The 21,028-nt window shown below is 38.1% G+C and overlaps 1 protein-coding gene across 5 annotated transcripts in view; it reads right to left on the bottom strand.

Moving 5' to 3' along the window:
• TANK (TRAF family member associated NFKB activator) overlaps positions 1-21,028 on the bottom strand; it is a 91,566-nt gene that overhangs the window by 54,274 nt on the left and 16,264 nt on the right. For 2 of the 5 annotated variants that reach the window (XM_044242193.1, XM_044242194.1), the window contains exons 1-2: positions 19,704-19,840; positions 2,208-2,355 (exon numbers count right to left, since the gene is read on the bottom strand). In XM_044242193.1, the coding sequence (XP_044098128.1) occupies positions 2,208-2,355; positions 19,704-19,711 (156 nt within the window). In that variant the 5' untranslated portion in view covers positions 19,712-19,840. Of the gene's footprint in view, positions 1-2,207; positions 2,356-19,703; positions 20,037-20,067; positions 20,182-21,028 lie in introns of those variants that run through there. The other 3 variants (XM_044242197.1, XM_044242196.1, XM_044242195.1) reach the window with 3 other exon arrangements.

Here is a 21,028-nt window from a genome sequence, read left to right as displayed (position 1 = left end):
TAAGAGTGAGCTTATGACCTGATTCTCCCAGACTGATTTAGGTACCTCTTCCTTGTGTTTATCTGTTATTCCCCCACAGATCTCCACTCTAACACTAGTATACTGTGGTCATAACTATGAACCTTCCTTTTTATCTTCTTATTGGAACTTATCCTTATTAAGGAAAGTTCCTTAAGGGTGTAAACTATATTTTGTTTCAGCATCCTCAAAACCTCATCAAAGGCCCAGTATACAGCATGCACACATTGATTTTTCTTAAATAAATCAGCATAGTTGGAGTTTAGTATATAAGAAAGAGAGTATACATGTTTTCTTTTATTCCTGAGTACTTGACAAATACTTAAAAAACAAAAAACAAAAAACAAAACCCTTTAACCTCCTTTGGATAATTGCTGATGTGAGCAAAGGCTTCTCCCATGGCAGTTAAAAGGTTAAATCACAAGTTTCTGGTTGCTAACCAGTGAAGGCAGAGGAGCAGTTAGAGAAATTTCTGTTTCTGTTTCAACCTAAGAATATCTCAGTACTCCTCTTCCCTAACTCTGTTTCTTAACTTTCCTATAACAAGTATAAGATTGTTGAAGTTTCTTACCAAACCTAATGGGAAAATAAGAATAAAAGTTGGAATTTTTTATGTTGTTTTTAAAAAAGTGATTATGCCTTATACCTGAGCTAGAAAGGCAAAGAAATCCAAATTCTAAACTTCAAAAATTTTGGAAAACTCCCTGTTACTGTTATGCCCATTTCTCTTACGTACCATTAAGGAAGACCTAGTCCATAAGTCTACCCATATAACTGGAAGTAATCTTTTGTAAATGAACAGAAAAATCACAAATAATAATGATTTTTGAGAAATAAAAGGAAGTATATATAACATCTAGTTTTACAGGTGTGTCAAGTAGAAAGGATGAAGAGAATTGTGCAGTTCCTATATTTATAGAAGAAACTAAGAATTGCATGGCCAGCGTATTTCTTAGACTTCAGAATTTTAAGGCTAATAAAATTGTTTCTTAAAAGAGGTAACCAATTTAAGGTCTCCACTTTCAACTGCCTGGTGAAACTATTGCAAGGTTGGCCCTTCGCTGGCATCTGGAAACTTGACTTGTTTTAAAGCTGATAAAAGTGATAAAGTTGACTGCTGTGCCAGCTTAATTAGACTGTACCATGAGATTTATGGTGAAGACCTACTTTCCTTCTGAGAATCTGAAATTTTGGCTGATACAGGATATCTGAGAGTCTGAAATTTTGGTTGACACAGACTATCTATGTGACCAGCTCTTAATAAAACCCCCAAATTCTTGAGTCTCAAATGGAGTTCCCTATGTAGAAGGACTATATATGTGTGACTAAGTTTTTGAAGCTGGAGGTAGGGTACACTCTGTGTGACCCCTCACAGGAGGGAAAGAGCATAGGAGGCCTGCATGCGGATCCCTCTAGAGTCTGCCTGATGTTGTACATTAATGATCTGGCTCTGTGTCTTATCATGTCACTGTAATACATCTTAGCTATGAGTGTTACTGTATACTAAGTCCTATGAGTCCCTCTAGCCAACACAGGATATGTTTTATGGTATTGGGGGACCCCCAAAACACTCCTAAATAGTGGCGTTAAACAAGCAAACAAAAACACTTTCATTATCATCTCACAATAGTGTTTGTTAATAAAATTCTGCCCTACAATCTGATCGTATGGAAGTATAGTATGAGAATAAAGAACAGAATTTTAGCATTACAAGAAGTTCACTACATTATTTTTCTCATTTTGCTGCAGATCAGTGATGACCTAATCATGGATCAGTAACAGACATCTGCCTGGGAACTACTAAACTACATTTATGCATAAATAACTTTCTTCTAATTAACCCTCTTTTGAAACTGAAAATTAAAAAATTTTCAGGCACTGGGTGTGGTAAAAAAATAATGAATACTGTTTTTCTGAAAATAAATAAATTGGAAAAAAAATTATTGGAGGATGGAGGAAAATTAAAAAATTATTGGAGGATAATGCTCTTTATGAACTCTTTCCTTGGGTCACAATTTAAAAAAAAAACAACAAATAAGAATCTTAAATTCCATCAATATATATCTCTGTGTTTTAGTTATTATAGTTCAAGAAAGTTTCTAATAAATACAGTATTTTCCACTTGCAAAAGATTCTCAAATTTCCATTTACCAAGACAAATAAGAACCTTCAAAATCAAAACCATATACCTTTTGTTGTAGTTCTTTCACTGCAGAATCTCTATCCATACATGCCTGTCGAAAGGCTTCGTAAGCTTTATTGAGTTGCTCACCAATATTTTTATCCATTCCTCTCTGTTCTGTAGCATCACTATAAAGGATGGAGTAAATGACAGGTCTGGAAAATAATAAGAACAATTTAGTTAGCTATTAAATTATACAAATCTCATTTCTAAAATGCATCTTATAGACAGCTCGATACAGTTAATCATGAAGATTATAGCCCCAAGTACTATAAAAGTTTATAAAGGCAAGTAAGTCTCATCTAAAATCCTGATTAGAAATCTTTTTTAAAAAATATTTTTATTTATTTATATGACAGACAGGAGATCACAAGTAGACAGAGAGGCAGGCAGAGAGAGACAGAGAAGCAGGCTCCCTGCTGAGCAGAGAGCCCGATGCAGGGCTCGATCCCAGGACCCTGGGATCATGACCTGAGACGAAGGCAGAGGCTTTAACCCACTGAGCCACTCAGGCACCCCTGATTAGAAATCTTAAGAAACATTAACTTCTTCAATTTTTAATATTCTTTACTGATGTTCAAGATGCAAGTGGGGTTTCAGTTCAAGACGCTACTTTGAAAATAGTAATCTAAAAATGCAACCTTAAAATGGAGAAATATGAAAGGCCATTTGTTATTAATATTTTATTATAGAAATGCACAACAGGATTAGCAATGTGGGAAGGGATTTCTTTTTACTAAACGGACAGTTATTTCCACTTACAAGGTGAATTCTTGCTACACTGAAATTAGAGCGAAATTAAATAGATAATAAATGTTTGTGGATGGAGTTCACACTGTTGTTATCGCAGAGCAATTAAAATGTGTGAAAATGCTCTTATTTTAGCACAAAATCTAGGGAGAGTTGCTGTTGGATTGTATATTAAAAAAGAAAAATCACATCCCTTCAGTCCTACCCACACTCCCTATTAGTTTTCCAAACTCCCTGCTGTTTCTGAACTACAGGTGCTTTACAGAGTGGAGGTAATTTGATTTTATCATCTCAATTTGCATAACATTTCTAACCACATTCCTTGGCTCTGAGCAGAGGGCCATCTAAGGATTCTGATTTTTCCTGTCCAGCTGTAAAAACCACACCACAGGACCTTTCTCTTAATCTTCCGAAAGCCCCAGAATAGATAAAGTTCTCTATCAGTCATGTGGGGTTTGGGGGAACCAAATTATTTCACTTCTTTATGATTGGAAATCCTTCATAATCACAGTCTCTAATCTTTCATCTGTCCTTTCATTTTGGGTACACAATGCTTTTTAAAAAACTGTAGTGTTTTACATTAAAATACAATTCATGTGACATAAAATTCACTATATTAAAGTGTACATTTCTGTACCTTTTTGTATATTCACTATGCTGTAAATCATCATTACCTAATTCCATACTTGTGTATGCACACAAATAGTATAACTTTCTATCATTCAAAGGATTTAAGGCAGCTTATAAAAATATAAGCAAGATTAAAAATAGGTATACAAGCAGGCAAAGAAATTAAGGACAGGCAGCTATCAGGACAGTAATACAGTATAAAATGCTAATGCAGAAATGAGAGGTTTAAGTAACTATGTGGCTAACTTACCTATCACTGTCTTAAAAAGCTGCACAAAATGACAACTGTCAACATAAAACACACCTATATTTTAAAATCAGAGACAAGTAAGACCTTGAGTTGGAAACCCATCTAACTTCTTCTTTTGTTCTATCACTGAATCACTCTGTGACCTTGATACAGGGCCACTAAATCTTTCTGACCCCCAGTTTCTTTCTCTCCAATACAAAAAAGATGTTTGGACTTGATTTCGAAGAAACTTCTTTGTTCAACAGTTCTTGAGTCTGAGAGTCTAAAAAATGCATGTCTGTTCCATCAAAAAGGTGCATTCTTGTTTTTAAAAATGTAAATGCAGTACTAAAAATAGCTGCATCATATGCAAGTAAATAATGTGGATGCTTCACTTCAAGTCCTTGAATTAGATCACACAAATGTCACTAAGAAGAGTTACTGAATAAATTCCACATGGATGCATCCTATTTCCTGAAATAAGAATGTAAGCTGGAGAGATATGATTCAGGTCAATACAACTAAATAAATGATACATTTAACTTCTATCTCACATCCAATAAGAAGAGAATCGGGTGTTAGATCAGTGACACTGACCAGAGAAAAAGGAAACAGTCGCTGGGACCCAACTAATTAAATTGGACAGATTTCAAATATTAACACTCTGAACTTTAAAGCCACTTGTTCCCTCTATTTTTTTTTAAGGATTTGTTAAGTGTAAAATTAATTTCATAATTTAAGAGGCAGTCACATTTCAATTACATTTTGGTATGCCTGCTGCAAAACTTGCCAGGCTCCAGGGAAATGGTTTTATTTATAGTAAACATGCTCAAACCCAAATCTCATTGCCTAAACCCAGGAGATCCAAGCTAAGGCAACCTCTGCCTTGGAAACACTCTTCTAAGTACATTTTCAGGAAAGCCTCCCATGGTAGTATCTTTATTCTCTGCTGGCTTCCTTCCACCACTGGAGAAGATTAAGTCACTGATACCCCAGAAGGTATCTGGGCAAGCAGAATGCAAAGCACTCCCACCTACCCAGGGCAATCCCCCTGAAGCCAGGATAATCCCTACCCACCCACATCTGACCCTCTCGCAGTAGTTCCTCCCCCATCACCCCACCCCAGTGTGTTTCCTGTGAGAAGGAAAATGAAGGACAAGTTCCTGTTCTGCCTCCTCCCAGGGTCTACAGTGTGTGTGCCCAACCCAGGAGGAAGCACCAAAAAAAAAAAAAAAAAAAAAAAAAAAAAAAAAAAAAAAAAAAATCCCTGGGCAGCAGGCTGCTTCCTCTTTCATTAGTTCTTTGGTTCAGTAATTAAACTGTTCTAAGGTAGGAGAGTAGCCTATGCAAGGGAGATAACTTTATCTTCCCTTTGTAAAGTTTCCCAGCTCCAACAAAGGTTTGCCAACTGCTAGGACCAAACTTAGATGTTAATAAAACAGATCCCATTACTATTCAAATCAATTAGCAAAAATAAAGTTTATGTTTACTTGTTACATGTAAGGCACTTTTGTGGGGTATGGCAAGGAGCTTCAGAGAGTACCACCTCAGAGTTATGTTCCTTTTACAAAGTTCTTTCACCAATTCTTTGTTTTTAAATTCACATCCCATTTGACTGATAAGGGCTCAGGGGCATTAAATGACTTGCCTAGAGCTACAAAGCAATAAGCAAGGGAACTGGGACTATCGCTTTGAAATTCTTCTTTCAAAAACAGTTTATTAAAGACAACTGCAGGGACGCCTGAGTGGCTCAGTTGTTAAGTGTTTGCCTTTGGCTCTGGTCATGATCATAGAATCCTGGGATCGAGCCTGCTTCTTCCCCTCCCACTGTCGCCCCCACCCCCTCATTGTGTTCTCTCTCTTGCTGTCAAATAAATAAATCTTGAAATAAAATAAAATAAAGGCAACTGCAAAGTATTCTCCCAGGATGCCACAGTGGATATGTTCATTTGATAAAACACTGCCAAGTACAAACAAAGCCTGTACTGGGCACCACTGACAATGAGAACGAAACTAATACGAAACCTATCCTCACAAAAGCACCATTAGCTATAATTTAAAATACACACACACACACACACACACACACATCCTGAGGTATCCAAAGGCTACAGAATTGGGAAAGTGGTCACATCTATTTTTGAGGTTTAGGAAAGGCTTTGAGAAGTAGGTAACATTTGCACTAAATTTTGAATTATGGATAGGAATGATTTCACCCATTCCTTTTATTTATCAAATAGCAGTCATCCTTTCTACAGCAGGTTCCCAATGGCTACAAAGATGTTTTTAGTGTTAGATAATATCCATTCTTCATGAAAAAAAGGCTAGGATAATAAGCATTTCTTTATGCATTGTTCAGCTTGATTCTTCTTCTTTCTTTTTTTAAATATTTACTTGAGAGAGACCAAGAGCATGCACATGGATGGGGGTGGGCACAGAGAGAGAATCTCAAGCAGACTCTGTGCCTCAGTGAGAAGCCCCCACATGGGGCTTGATCTCAGAATCCCAAGATCATGACCTAAGCCACCAACCTGAGCAGAAATCAAGAGTCAGGCACTTCACCAACTGAGCCACCCAGGCTCCACTTCATTTTTCTGATCACGCTACTCTTAAACCTAAGACAATTCTTCAGCGTAACAGTGATGGTTATTTACAGAAATGACTGATTACGCTAGTGCTCTTCCCATGATACTTGAAAAGCAGCAACAGTGAGAATGAAATAAAGGATAAATCTTTTACCTTCAATAGACCTCAATTTCCCTTTCTTTTAAAATGAAGGGGCTAAATGATATAATCTCCCTCAACTTTATGATTATATAGCATTTCCAAACAAGTACAGAGGACTGAAGCTATTTCTTGGGAAATACAGCAATATACTTTTCCTCATAGGATACCAGCTTTAAAAGTAGTAGTCATTTTGTTCAACTGTACTATAAACTAGGCCTTGGTTACAAACCAGCTGATACGGCATTTAATTTCAAGATGGTGAGAAGCATGGAGTAAAAGTTACATAGGGTGTCCTGGAATTAATTAAAGAGATGATATGACTCTGTGAAAATGTGTGATATAAAAATATGTGCAATAACACTGTGAAGATGACTCTATTTATTTAATAACATTTATGTATGTCTTCCTAACACAATTACATAGAATGAACAAAGTAAGGGCTTTGGACTCAGATCCCATATCTGCAATTTTCTAGCCATTTACTTGGCTTCTCTGAGTATTCGTTTTCTTTTGATAAACAGTTTACAATGTTATTATGAAGATTAAATGAAACCATATATGAAGTATATATGTTATCGGTTCCTCAGTTCTTATCCTCTTCTCTTCTGTTATTTCTAACTTTTAACTGTTATCATCAGATGACTATATTCTGGTCATTGGCAAGTAACTTCAACTTCCAAGAGGAGCTCATCACTTTTTTCCCTTCCCCAAATGGATGGGATGCTGTGGTGAGTCACCTGAAACACCATAGTGAGGACAACATTTCAGGGATGGTGGAAGGACAAGGGGATGAGGAGACAAGAATGATACCTGGGTCCTTGACACGATGGTGCTGCCAGATCAGCTTTGGACATCTTACACTTTATAGTATGTGAAAGAAATAAAATTTGTCTAATTTAAGCCACTGTCTTTGAGAATCTCTTAAGAGAGGAGCTGAGTTGTTTACTAATCAGTACACCAGTCAACACTGGTTTAGTTCTGAATGCATTGTACGTGCCCCTTTTTTCCATGGGAAAGAGAAAGTCATACTCTTTGCCTTTTTCTCTAATCAGAACTTATAATTTAGTAAGGCAGACAAGCAAGAAAATGATTAACCATACTAGCAGGCCAATTACAAATGTGTAAAAAGGTATGATCATATCTTTTGTTTTTTTTAAGACTTTATTTATTTATTTGACAGAGAGAGAGAGAGAGATCATAAGCAGGCAGAGAGGCATGAAGAGAGAAGGGGAAGCAGGCTCACTGCTGAGCAGAGAGCCCGACGTGGGGCTTGATCCCAGGACCCTGAGATCATGACCTAAGCAGAAGGCAGAGGCTTATCCCACTGAGCCACCCAGGCGCCCCGGTATGATCATATCTTAATACGGATCTGGGAAGCACAGGTAGAAGCATTTGTAGAAATTTGTCCAATGGTTCACTGAAGATTTACTGCATATAAGTTTTATCTCAAAAGAAAAAAGAAAAAAAAAACCTGTTAAATAAAAGGTATAAGCAGGATAACAGCTCAACAGGAAGAACAATTAAAATGAGGAATTGTGGAAGGCTTCACAGAAGATCTTACACTTAAACTAGGCCCTGAAACATGAGGATTTCTTTCTTTCTTTCTTTCTTTTTGTTTTTTTTTTTAAGGATTTATTTATTTGAGAGCGAGAAAGAGGGAGAAAGAATGAGAGGGAAGGGGTCAGAGGGAGAAGCAGACTCCCCGCTGAGCAGGGAGCCTGATTTGGGACTCGATCCCCCGACTCCAGGATCATGACCTGAGCCAAAGGCAGTTGCTTAACCAACTGAGCCACTGAGGCACCCAACATGAGGATTTCAAGAAGCAGAGAATGAGAGGGAATAAAGAATATTCACTCTGAAAGAGCAAAGGAATTGAGAAGTCACTAGTACAGCGCATTTAGGGACTGGAGGTATTCTATTTATGGAAGTCTAACACGTGAATATAAAATGGAGAGTGAGGGTGTTAAGACAGAATGGTCAGGTCCTCCATGTGTGCTTGAACGGAACTACAAAAGCCCTAGTGGCACCATTCAGGCGGACCATAACTGGAATGGAACCCCCTAGAGTTACAGAGTATATACTAAGTGCATAAACAATATGCAGCAGAGTCAGTTTGGCCAGATTGTAATGGACCCTGACTGTTACTCTATTAAATTTATAGAGTTTAACCTGTCACTAAGAAGTAATGCAGGATTTTCAGGGTGCCTGGGTGGCTCCCAGTTAAGCATCTCACTCTTTACTTTTACTCAGGTCATGATCTCAGGGTCCAGGGACTGAGCTCACTACTGGGCTTGCACTCAGTAGGGTCTGCTTCAGGATTCTCCCTCTCTGTCTGCCCCTCCCTCCGCTTATGTGAACGCATCTCTTTCCTTCTAAAGTAAATAAACGAATCTTTAAAAAAAGGGGGGGGATGAGGGATTTTTAAGCAGGAGATAAACATGTTTCAGAAAGGTAAACTGGATACCCACTGTAGAACAGAAACTAATGAGGGAGACAAAGTAAGGATATCCATAAGAAACTACTGCTGTAGGTGGGTCAAAGACAGGCTTAAACAAGAACAGGGGAAGTGAAAGATGAATACATTCAAGAGACATTTTTAAGTCAGAACAAACAGGATTTGTTGGCCAAGTGGATCTAGACGGGAAGGCAGCATTCAGGTCCCTGCAATTCTGAATCAGCTGGCCTGGAATGGAGTCCTGGAATCTTCCTTTTAATAAATAACCCAGGTGACTTTGTTGAAGATGGTTCACCGGCCATATTTTTCAGAATACTAGGCAGACAGTGATGATAGTCAGATAGAAAAACAGGAAGAAAAATGTTTTGGGAAAAAAAGATATAGAATACAATTTTGGATAGAAGTGCTGAAACAGACATAATTAACAGTAGGCAGGAAAATGTACCAACTGAGTAATAACCAAATCTAGAGGAACAAATAAATATTAAGCATGGCTTCCCTCCTGTTTATATTCTTATTCCTAAAAACCTGTTTTGAATGTCCTCTGATGCTGGTAAGTCCTGGGACAGTCAACCAAGTCCAAATCTTTTTACAAAAAACAACATTTTTGAAAAGAAAAGTGGAGAAAGAAGCAATGCTCATTACTGCATCACTTCATGTCACAAGATGTACACTCTTTTCCTTTCAGATAGTAAGCAAAAGAGAGGATGGGCCACTTATTATCTGGACAATGTCTGAAGGTAAATAATAAACTAGCGAATGCATAAAATGAACCTTTTAGCAGAAGTCTGTTATCTTATGGAAAGACACTGTTAGGCAAAAAACTAGGAACATTATCTAATGCTGTGTTCTGCAAATGCTTACATGCTGCTAAATAACAGGAAAAATAACTCCTGGTAAAGTGTCTGAATGCGTGATCTTTTTGAAATCTCCCTTCTACTCTGCCAAATTTATGACAAGTAGGATTACTAATTATCTTTCACAGGAGTAGGATAGTTTGTACCCTTTTTTGGTCTTAACCAAAAGAGACTGAAAAAAAATATTTTCAGTAATCTTAAAAAAGTCCCCCTAAACAGAACACAATAATGTATGAGATGTCACAGGCTGCGAAAGATTCATAAAAGGAAAAGTTGCTTTTGATGAAGTAGTTAAATCACGAGTTAGGGCACCTGGGTGGCTCAGTTGGTTAAGCACCTGCCTTCAGTTGAGATCATGATCCCGGGACCCAAGCATTGAGGCCCAAGTCAGGCTCCCCACTGAGCAGCGAGCCTGCTTCTTCCTCTCCCTCTGCCACTCCATTCTGCTAATACACTCTCTGCTTCTGTGCTGTCTCTCATGTTCTCTCTTTCAAATAAAAAATAGAATCTTAAAAAATAAAAAATCACGAGTTAATGATTAGGGACCCCTCCAGCATCTCTGAGTCATTTACTTTCTCAGAACAAAACCAAACCACTATGAAAGGAAAGAGCTCTTCTATGAAGATATACAACTTCAGGAGACAGATAGGTAACCTTTTCATAATAAGGCCTATTTTCTCTTAAATCACCATTTATATTGCTGAGCGGTCATTTAGTTTTGAGAATATTACCAATGATAAATGGGAATAGGCAAAAGCTTACATAATTATAAAGCTGTACTCTGTGCTCTTAACCATTGGCACGGGACTCCCCGGCTCTTCATACCCCCGCTTTTAATTTCCCTGAGGACACCTCGAGGCTGTTGGGCAAATGTTTGCAAGTCACAACTTGCTTTATTAGAAGTAATTGTGAGAACTCCAATGAGAAAATAAATAAGGTTTCAGAGATTTCCAAATCTCTATTTCCAGTCATTCCCAAGATGTTTAGGGTGTGATTTTAAATATTTAGTATGATAAAAGTTTAAAACCAGATATAATTCCATTAAACACAATCTTACTCCAGTTGTTGAATACCCCTAAAGCCAGGACTCCCAAATCCCTGGGTACCCTGACAAACCAATCTCTCAAACCTGCATCTGTGCCCAAATTGACTGAATTTCCACTCTTTTCAAAGCCAGTTTTTCTTAAATGTGAATATGCAGACCTTAGTAAATCTTTAGCACCTACTGTGCTATCCTACTGTGGGGAATCAAGAGTTTATTAAAAATTTTCACTTTTTTCACTCTTCACTTCTTTTTGTATCTGGAAAAAAATAAGAAGATGCTATAAAATAAAGACCCCAAACTTAAATTTTAACTGAGACCACATCCTGTATAAAATATATTAATTTATTCTTTATTAAGACAACTTGAACATTAGAAATCAAATTAAAAAGCCTAGTCAGCTGAAGATAAATGGGAGTATAGAATACATGCTTGTTGACAGGTGAGATTGAAGTCATTTAACCTTTCTGTAGACCTCAGTTCTCTCATCTGCCCCAGTTTAGGATGTTTGGGTTAGAACATACTGTCCTACATGGGTCAACAGAATCATCCAGGTTTCAAAAAACAGATCAGCAAACCCTGTCTAAGACTTTCTGGATAATTTGGGAGGGCAGGCGGTAAAGGGGAAAAGAGGGAAAAGCAGATGTGAGACAAATTTAGAATCACTGCCATAGGGTGTCAATTCATAACTGGAAAAGCACTGTACTCTGTATAACACTATAGAAATACGCACCAAGGCAGGGAAACAGACTTTTTATCGTGTCTTTTTTGTTCCACAGTGATCTGCTTTTTGAATCGTCCCAGAAGAAGTAAATAGAATTTGGAAACAAAAACAGCAGTTGCTAAGGTAGATGTTCTTAAAGAAAGAAAAAAGGAGATATTTTGATACTTTGGCAGACCGCCCAGAGCAATAGCACTCTAATGGTCTTGGTTCCCGAAATTTCCACAACTCATGAGTCTATATGAGTGTTTCCTCTATTAATGGAATGGAAGAGATTCCATTAATGGCATTTGCACTGAAGTTCATTTTGAGAAAGATTTAAGTGTGACCACAGCTCTTCTCCTACCAAGCAGCAATGGTCCTTTTCACTTGCTGCTCCCCCCACCGATACTCTAATCATCTCAGTTCTATCTACAATACTCTAATCATCTCAGTTCTATTTAAATTCTCAAACTATGTATAGATAGTTGAGAAAGGGCATAAAACTCAATGACATGCCTTCAATTCAGAAAGCAGAAAGGCACAGAACCCCAGACCTTAGGGACAATTTCAGTTTTGTGTCTGAATGACAAGCATTCCAACAATGAAAGAGAGGCATTTCCCTATTTCCTAATGGGAAACATTAGGGATGGGGGAGGGATTGATACCTACTGAGTTAATATTACTTACCAGGTGCTTTATAAAGTACCTTATTTTAATTTTTCTTCTGCAGGAGTATAGATTATCTTCCCTTTCCACATAAAGAAAATGAGCTTCAAAAGGTTATATAAATTGACTAAAGTCAAAGAATTAGACAATAAAAGAAGCAGAAAAATCCGGGTCTGTGATATGAAAGTCCAATCTCTAGCTCTTTTCACTCCAATTTAGTTTTTATTTTATTTTTAAACAAAGGTATACTTATCTATATTTTAAAGAGTCAAGGAGTTTGACAAGGCTTAAGAAAAACTATCAATCCCTTGCTCTCTTCCTTCCCCTCATTTCCCACTTCACCTTGGCAATAATTCTTAGTTCTTTTGGTTCTTTCTGGTATTAATCTTGGTATCTCTATTAACATGCTAATATTGCCATTATTGATTTTTCAGTTTTACTTGTCTTTCCACAATGCAAAGTAAGGATTTAGCTCATAGCTTTGCTATACTGTCTTCTAGCTTCCATTTGTTTTTGTGGAAGCCCAGAGCCATTTTGATTTCTGATCTTGTACTTAACTCACCTGGAATTTCATCCTTCACTTCTAGGAAATGTTCTTCAGTTATTTTTTGGGGCAATTTCATTTCTTCTGTATTCCTTTGTGCAACTCCTCTACCTGGATGCTGAATCTTCTGAAGGGATATTCTAATTCCTCCCAGCCTCCTTCCTCTTGAATGAACTTATTTTTCTTATTTCATATATAAAATATCTTAAGCCTGCTGTCTTTAGTAACCAGTATTATTCTGCCAAGCGATAGTTAACCAATCCTGAATAAATAACACAATAATCAAAGTAAGTAGTGGTGCTTCCAGAGCTCTACTGAGGCTGGGTGTGTGTGTGAACCAAAACAATGTTCCACCAATTGCCCAGCTCAACCAGAACAACTCAACTTTGATTAGATATGTATTTTGGGATTTCAATTTTGAAAAGAATCACAGGCTTAAAGGTATCAGACCCCCACCACCTCCACCCATAATGATTTATAATGCTTTAGTAAGGCCAATTTTTTGTGGGGTGGTAGAAATAAGTACTGGTGATCTGGGAGGTGGAAAACGCCCCTCTGTTGGGTTTCCCCCACTGCTGAGACTATTCTGTGTCTGGGTAAGTGTTCTGCCAGGTTCACACCTGAGGTGAGAGGCCACTTGAAATCTAAAGCAGTTTCAAGATGGGGGGAGGAAATCACTCCATCCTAGAAAAGTCATCTGCTTTTTTCCAACCCCCTGGGCTATGAATAATAATAAGCATTCACATTCTATTTCAGCAAAGCTGCCACCTTAGCAAAAGAAGAGGTAAATAAGTAATGGAAGACACAACCTTCCTTTTTTGTATTTTAGCTCTTTGTTCACCTTTTCACCCACGGAAAACATCAGAAGCAAAAAGCAAAAGTCAATAACACAGTAAATACTTAAATAAAAGGACATCCTCTGTCTCAGTTACAGTAAAATTTTAACGACACCAATAGTATGTGTGTTTTCCCCACTTAAAGAAAGGAAATGGAAAAGAACTGTCACTCCTAACACTTAGTTATAATCATTTCCCACTTTTAAGAGAGTTCCCTAACATAAGCAGCCAATTCCCCAAAATGACAGTTTGTATTTCCAGTCTCACTTTCCGATATACCCATAGCATGCTGCACTACAACTGTGACTGTGTTGCAGTCAGGCAGCTGAAATAATAGAAACTTAAATACCATTGATGCAGCAGTGTCAGAATTTAGATTTTGTATTTTTTCTGTAAGTTGATAGTAGGCTAAATGTATCAGGATAAACAAGGTGAGATGACTCCCCAGTGATCAACCCAAAAGCTCCCCAGATCAGGTTCTCCATTTTGCTGGATGTTCAAACTTGGAGAAACTTTCTGCGTTGTCTTCTAAGAGTTAAAAGATTTCACAGCCAAAGACCACACCCATGTGTCTCAGCTTTGCCTTACTTCCCTTTTTTAGTCCAGTATTACTTCTTTCTCTCAGACTGTTTATCAAATTCTAGTAGTTGAAGCACACAACCAAACTGTGTAACACCAAAAGAGAAACTGGGCATGGCACGTGATGTAATACCCCAACGTAAACAGAAACATGGCAATGCTCAGTTAGCTTGCTCAGCATGCTAAGGGGTATCCTCACTTGAGTAAAGGTCATGTTAAAATCTAGAGATGGGGGGGTAGAATGGGGTTTATGCAGTTTAAAATGGCTATTTAATATTAAAAATGTTTTCATAAATCATATAAAGTAGTGCTCTATAGAATATTCTTGGATGGGGGAACTATAAGAGCAAGTTATATTCAGTATGGGGAAGTGTAAAAGAAGACTCTGTGGGAAGGAGAAGCAAACATTAAATCTCCATGGATGTGTGAGATTTTATGTTTATGAAAAAAGGGATAAGGATTTTTTAAAAAACGAAGAACCATCAATATCAAAGAAAAGGCATTTCTAGTTTAGAAATAGCAAATATATGAAATTATATTATAGGAAACACCACATAACAAGTGGCTATGAATAATACAAGCATTTAAATATCCCATAAGAGCAGGTGATTTTATTCAAATGATCTGAGATCATAGATTTTCTAGAAAAGACCTAAGTCCCTGATTTCTGTCCTCCCTAGCATCTCACTAGCAAAATTACCTGGTTGTGTTTGTTCTGCTGCTCCCGAGAACAATTCTCTATCCTTCACTCCATGCGACTATTTCAAAGATTCTTAAAACTTCAACTTCTTAAGTACCATCAAAATGGAACTCATGTTATTTTTCTTCATCTATCAATTCCCAGTAATTCCTTACTAAAATGACTTGAAAGACAGACCTTGTTTTCACAACCTGTTTGTAAGAGGCACTTTTTTTCAAAGCAAAATTACTGGTAATAAGTGAAAGCTAATGCACAGCATCAGTGCTCAGTTTACTCTCATAATTTAATATTGAAAATTACTATCACAGAAAGTAGATCTCTGGATAGAAGGAAGAAAACTCAGGTTACTATATAGAACATTTTCCCTGTGAGATAAATATTATTCACTTCCAACTCTTACTCTTTAAAAAAAAAAGTCCCTTAAGAAATGTTTTTGTTTCACAACAATATAAATATACTCAACACTACAAAACTGTACACTTAAAAATGGTTACTATGATAAATTTCACATTTTATGTATTTCCCCATAATTTCAAAAAGTTTTTATAGACTAGGGATTGAAAAACTATGACATATGTATTACATAGGTCCCAAAGGCTTGTTTTCAGTTGCAAAAACCTGGTACCCCTGACTGTTCTGGTCCTCCTCAACTTTTCTGAAGAGTGTCAAATATTGTGTATAGTTCAAAAGCCTCTGTACACTTATTAGCTATCTATCCACAACGCAGTTCATTTAATAGTCTCTGCTCTTCTTTTTTAAAGATGACTTGGCATCTTGGTCCCAGACTATAAAGAGATTTTTGTTACCTACTCTAGATAACAGCCTCTTCTTTCCTTCTACCCATGACTGAGAACCACAGAAGCAACGAGATGGGGGAAGGGGAAGGGCAGCCACAACATAAATCCTAGAGGAACTAGAACCCAAAATTTGGCCTGACATAATGAAATGCAAACTACGTGAAATTAAACAGTAATATACATGCTTATAAGGGGTCAGAAAACAAACAAAATACTAAAAGCTAATCAGTTAATCCATCATATCAGAATAGTTAGAATAGTTAAGTTTTACATCACAGGCTACTTACTTTTATTTACCATTTCCTTTTGAATAATGAGTAGGACTTTAAAAAAAACATGCAACGTCTTTGTTTTTATAAGGCACACTCCTAAATCATGTCAATAATTATTTTATCTAGATTGATACATGATCAATTAAAATACTCAAATATGCAAGCATTCACATAATGTCTGCATCCCTCTGTATGTAACACTTCAGAGTGTCTTGAAGCCTTCCACAGTTCGCTGATGTATACTGCTAAATTACATTACCCGCTTAAGGTCATATTCTTGAGTGATCAAAAATGCCTGAAATAATCATCTATAAGAGGTAACAACTCAACCAAAGAGTGCACAATACATATGTCACATGCATATCTGGACCATGCTAATAATTTTCACTTCATATTGACTAAGTACAGGCATGCTGAGCTTGTGTATTTTTTTTTTTCACCTACTCATTCTGAAACTCTCCTATGGGATTTGGCTACAGTAGAATGTTAGCGTGGTTAGTACCTCTAAAGAAAGAAATTTCCCAACAAAATTGGGAAGCTAATGACAACAAAGTGAAACTGATGCTTTCCCACTTAAGTGTCATTGCTGGTTTCCTTCAGGGCCCATGTAGACGCAGCAACACCATTTACTTTATAGTATAACTGGAGCAGAGTAAAGAAGGAACAGCAATACATTTTATCATTAGCCTCAACCTACCTATAGCATCTTCTCTGACCATGAAAAAAAAGAGGTAGGGGAGGGGAGAGAAATGAGGAGGATCAACACAGAAGTTCTTTGTTTTTAATATACTGGTATTTTAGACTCTTCCATTTATTTGGATTTACTGAGGAGTTTTTGCTTGTTTGCTTTTTTAAGGTTCTGAGGCTTTTTGCTGAATATTATTGCTATTTTAAGAACAATGTACTTTCAGGCCAACATAGTTTCATGAGTGAATTCTTTCAAACCTTCTAAGAATAGAAAGCTCTTACACTGTTTAAACTAACTTCAGTGCAGAGTAAGCAGGGATTCAGTTGTTTTTAGGAAACCATTATAAATAACCCTGCTATCAAACTGTGGCAAAGATAACACAGAAAATGATGCTACAGAAGATACCAAATTACTGATTTTAAGTAAAAATGTTACCAAAAAGAAACCTGTATTTTTAAGTATTACGCCATGACCAAGCCTAAGGTTGTTTCACAAACTATAATTCAACTAAAATAACCCATAATCCTAACAGGTCAAAAAAAAAAAAAAAAAGCACATAATAGGTCATGAGAGATGCCAAAAGCCATACGACAAAATTCAACTTCCACTCTTGATAAAAATAGTTAAGTCGTAATGAAAAGACATCATCTTAACAGCCAGAAATATATAGACCAAATAAACACTCAACATCTATTATTCAAAACTGCTTTCAATGTGCCAATGTAAACACACAACCCTAGTCTAAAATCCACTCTCTGTGGGGTGCATGGGTGGCTCAGTAGTTAAGCATTTGAATGTTGATCTCTGCTCAGGTCATGATCTCAGAGTTCTGAGACTGAGCACTGCTTCAGGGTCTGAGATGAGCATGAAGCCTGCTTAAGATCCTTTCTCTCTCTCCCTCCTCTACCCCCTCCTCTCTTGCTCCCTCTCTAAAATAAAATTCAACTTGCAAAAATCCTAGTAAACTAGAAATATTACAGACACTTCCTTGATAAACAAAATTTATTGTAAGTTAATATTAAACCCCTTATTTAATGATGACATAGTAATAACAGCCACAAACTAAGAAATAATATATGGATGACCAGAATCACTGTTATTACATATCACTGTGCTGGAGAAGCTAACAATTCACTAAATCAAAGAGAAAAAGTAAAGATAAGATTATATTAAGATGATTTTTCCTAGAAAATTCAAGGGAAACAATTGATTAAGACTACTAAGTTCAGAAAGTTGGCCAGATGTAGAATCACTTATCTACATACCAGCCACAAAATAGTAGTTAATATAATAGCTAAAACCTCCAAAAGGATTATTTTAATGAAACATGAACAGTTTATACTTTAAATTTTACCCCCAAAGAATGCAATAATATTCAAGAAAATTTTGAAAAAGACAAATGAAGGACTTGCTTTATGAATTACTAAAAAATGGTACAATCAGAAGGTTTTGTTTTTGTTTTTTAAGATTTTATTTATTTATTTGACAGACGGAGATCACAGAGAAGCAGGCAGAAAGAGAAGGAAGCAGGGTCCCTGCTGAGCAGAAAGCCCAAAGCGGGGCTCTATCCCAGAACCCTGAGATCATGACTTGAGCCGAAGGCAGAGGCTTTAACCCACTGAGCCACCCAGGCGCCTGGAGGAGATTGGTATTTGTATAGGAAGAGACAAACAGAAAAAAGCAACATAATAATAATAACAAAAGACCCATGTATACACGGAAGTTTATTATACTGAGGTAGTACTCTAGTCAGGAAGAAATGATTCTAACAAATGATTTCAGGAAAAATGGCTAAATCCCTACCTTATATAATGTACAAAAATAATTTTCAGATATTTTAATGAGTAAAGCATAAAAAAACTATAAAAGAATTAACAGACAATATAGGAAAAACAGTTTAATCATTTTTGAGTGGGAGCTGTCTTCTTAAGCGATTAAAAATCTGGGCATTTTAAACCAAAAGACTGACAGTTCTTGAAAATATCTGCCATATATTTCACAAAGGATTACTATACCTGGACCCTAATAAAATACAGATAAATAATTCTGAAGCATAATGGGCAAAATATATTGAAAGGTCATGTCAAGAAATAGTTAACTACATTATGGTACATCTTGACAAAGAATACCACGCTGACGTTAAGATAAAGCAGAGCTTTGTATGGGAAAACTTTCACCTTATATTTTTGTCTGAAAATGCAGATAACAGAACAGTATGCATATATACTCTCACTTTCACAAGAAAATGAAATAACATATTTATGCACATGTAAGAGTGACGCGGAAGGCCTTATGAAATACTACGACTGGGGAAAGAGCGGAGAAAAAAAGTTTCATTTTCTCTATAAATTGCTGGCTTCATACATGGTCGTATCATTTTAGGGTTTCCCTCTCCTCCCAATGATGCAAAAATAATTTTTCAATGGATTACACTGCTTGCTTCTCCGCTCCCCCTCGTCTGAAATGCGTATTCCACCACGTTAAGGAGGCAGATCTTTTCATTTTCCCTCATTTTCACGTCACCTGACTTGCATTACTACCATTTCTCCGTTTGGACAACTTGTCAAAAGCATCAGAAAGATAAGGATCCTCGTCATAGCAAGGCTGTTCAATTTTTGCTTGTTACACTGTAACAAGGGAGACACACCTACTCTTTGTCTTTGGTTTGAGTGTCTTCCCCTTCCTTTCTTCACTTCTTGACAGGCAGAGATTTTTACACCTTAACTCGTTGCTACTCAGTTTACATCCGAGTTGAGACCCTACCTGACGCCCGGGTTCCCAGTTGCTTTTTCCACTCGCCCACCCATTCTTTCCGTGACCCTCGGGGAAGTTACCCCACTTCTCATTGACACGGCTATGATGACACCCCACAGGGAAGCTGAGAGCGGAACTGAGCAACCACGTTGGGAAGAACAGAAAGACCAACTTGAAAGTTTTCGAAAGAACCACCACGATAGTACTAGCTCCCGGAAGACAACCCTTGCGCCGAAGGGAGTCTGGGACACTCGTGACGGGGCCCACTGCTCACCCTGACATCGCAAGCCCTGCCTCCCCTCTTCCCCGGCGTGGAAGTCAAGTCACCGCGAGCCGTGGACGCGGAGTTGGGCTGGATCCCTCCCCAGAGAGCGTCGCGGCGGGGAGAACGTTGTTGCGCTGACGTCGCGGGCTCGGAAAGCCCCTCCCGGGTCCGCTCCGGGACGCACACCCGGGTAGTTTTTCGGACTCAACGTTCCTCTCCACTCTGAGAACAGGTCGTCTCCGCGGCTCGTCGGCTTCTTTCCCTGCGGCACCCGTAATGCCAGCGTACCGCCCTCGCTCACACACACCACTTCCCCGCCGCTGTGCTCGACGGGTTCCGACAAACCAACTCGTTCGCGAAGTTTCTTACTCACAGTTCAGGGTTTCCACGCCTGTCTCTCACACCCCGGAGCGGCGGCACCCGGCCGAATGAGTCGGCCGGAAGTTGTTTTCCGTTCCAGTTCAGAGGGCAGCGCCTGCGCGCGGAGCTTTTAACCCTTCACCCTCCACCCCGCCAGGCCAGGCCGGACCCCTCCCGTCCCACCCAAGCACCGCCCCGCCCACCCAAGCACGGTCCCGCCCCGCCCCTCCCCGCCCGGCCCCGCCCCGCCTCACTCCGCCTGGCCTCGCCTAGCTGAAGTACAGCGGCGGAGAGTCAACAATGTCAAGGTTAAAGGCCACCTGAGGGACTTAGGAAGACTTTTTACCTAAACAGAAAATAGCCAGGTCTAATATCACCCTGTATGTGGGTTAGCATACACAAGAATCGTCTGAGACGCTTGTTAAAGATGTACATTTACTAGTTCACCCCTAGAGATGGTAGAGTTAGGGCAACTGGGGTGAAGCCTGGAACCTGCATTTTTATAGGATTCTCATGTGAATGTGATTAAGGTGATTAAAGTCCACACTGAGAAACACAACACACATGCACATACACACGCACACCCATTTGGTTTCTCCCCAGTTGTAGTACCTTTCAGTAAATGTGCTTGCTAAAGTTGAATTGGTTGCCAAATACAAGTAGACCTTTACAGAAAATTCTCATGAATTAAGACTTCTCCATTATTCCATTTCCTAGCTCGACTTGAACACTCTCGAAGATAGAAATTTTAGACAGATACCCCTAGAAGTGCGTGAACTCTCAGTTTTAGCTCTGATACCTCCGGGCTTAGGCAAGTTGCTTAACCTAATGAATCTTAATATTTTATTGAACAAATAGAGACAGTGATAACCTACTTCACTGAATGGGTGGTTGTGAGGGTCAATCCAATAACGTGAGCAAAACCACATGGTAAATTTTAGAATGTTCTTCAAATGAAAGATATCGTCCAGAGT

Source organism: Neovison vison, chromosome 3 (genome assembly GCF_020171115.1).
Source record: "Neovison vison isolate M4711 chromosome 3, ASM_NN_V1, whole genome shotgun sequence".
In the NCBI taxonomy this organism is placed as follows: Eukaryota; Metazoa; Chordata; class Mammalia; order Carnivora; family Mustelidae; genus Neogale; species Neogale vison.
The sequence above is the reverse complement of the archived record's forward strand: the minus strand, read 5'-3'. Positions and strand labels throughout refer to the sequence as shown.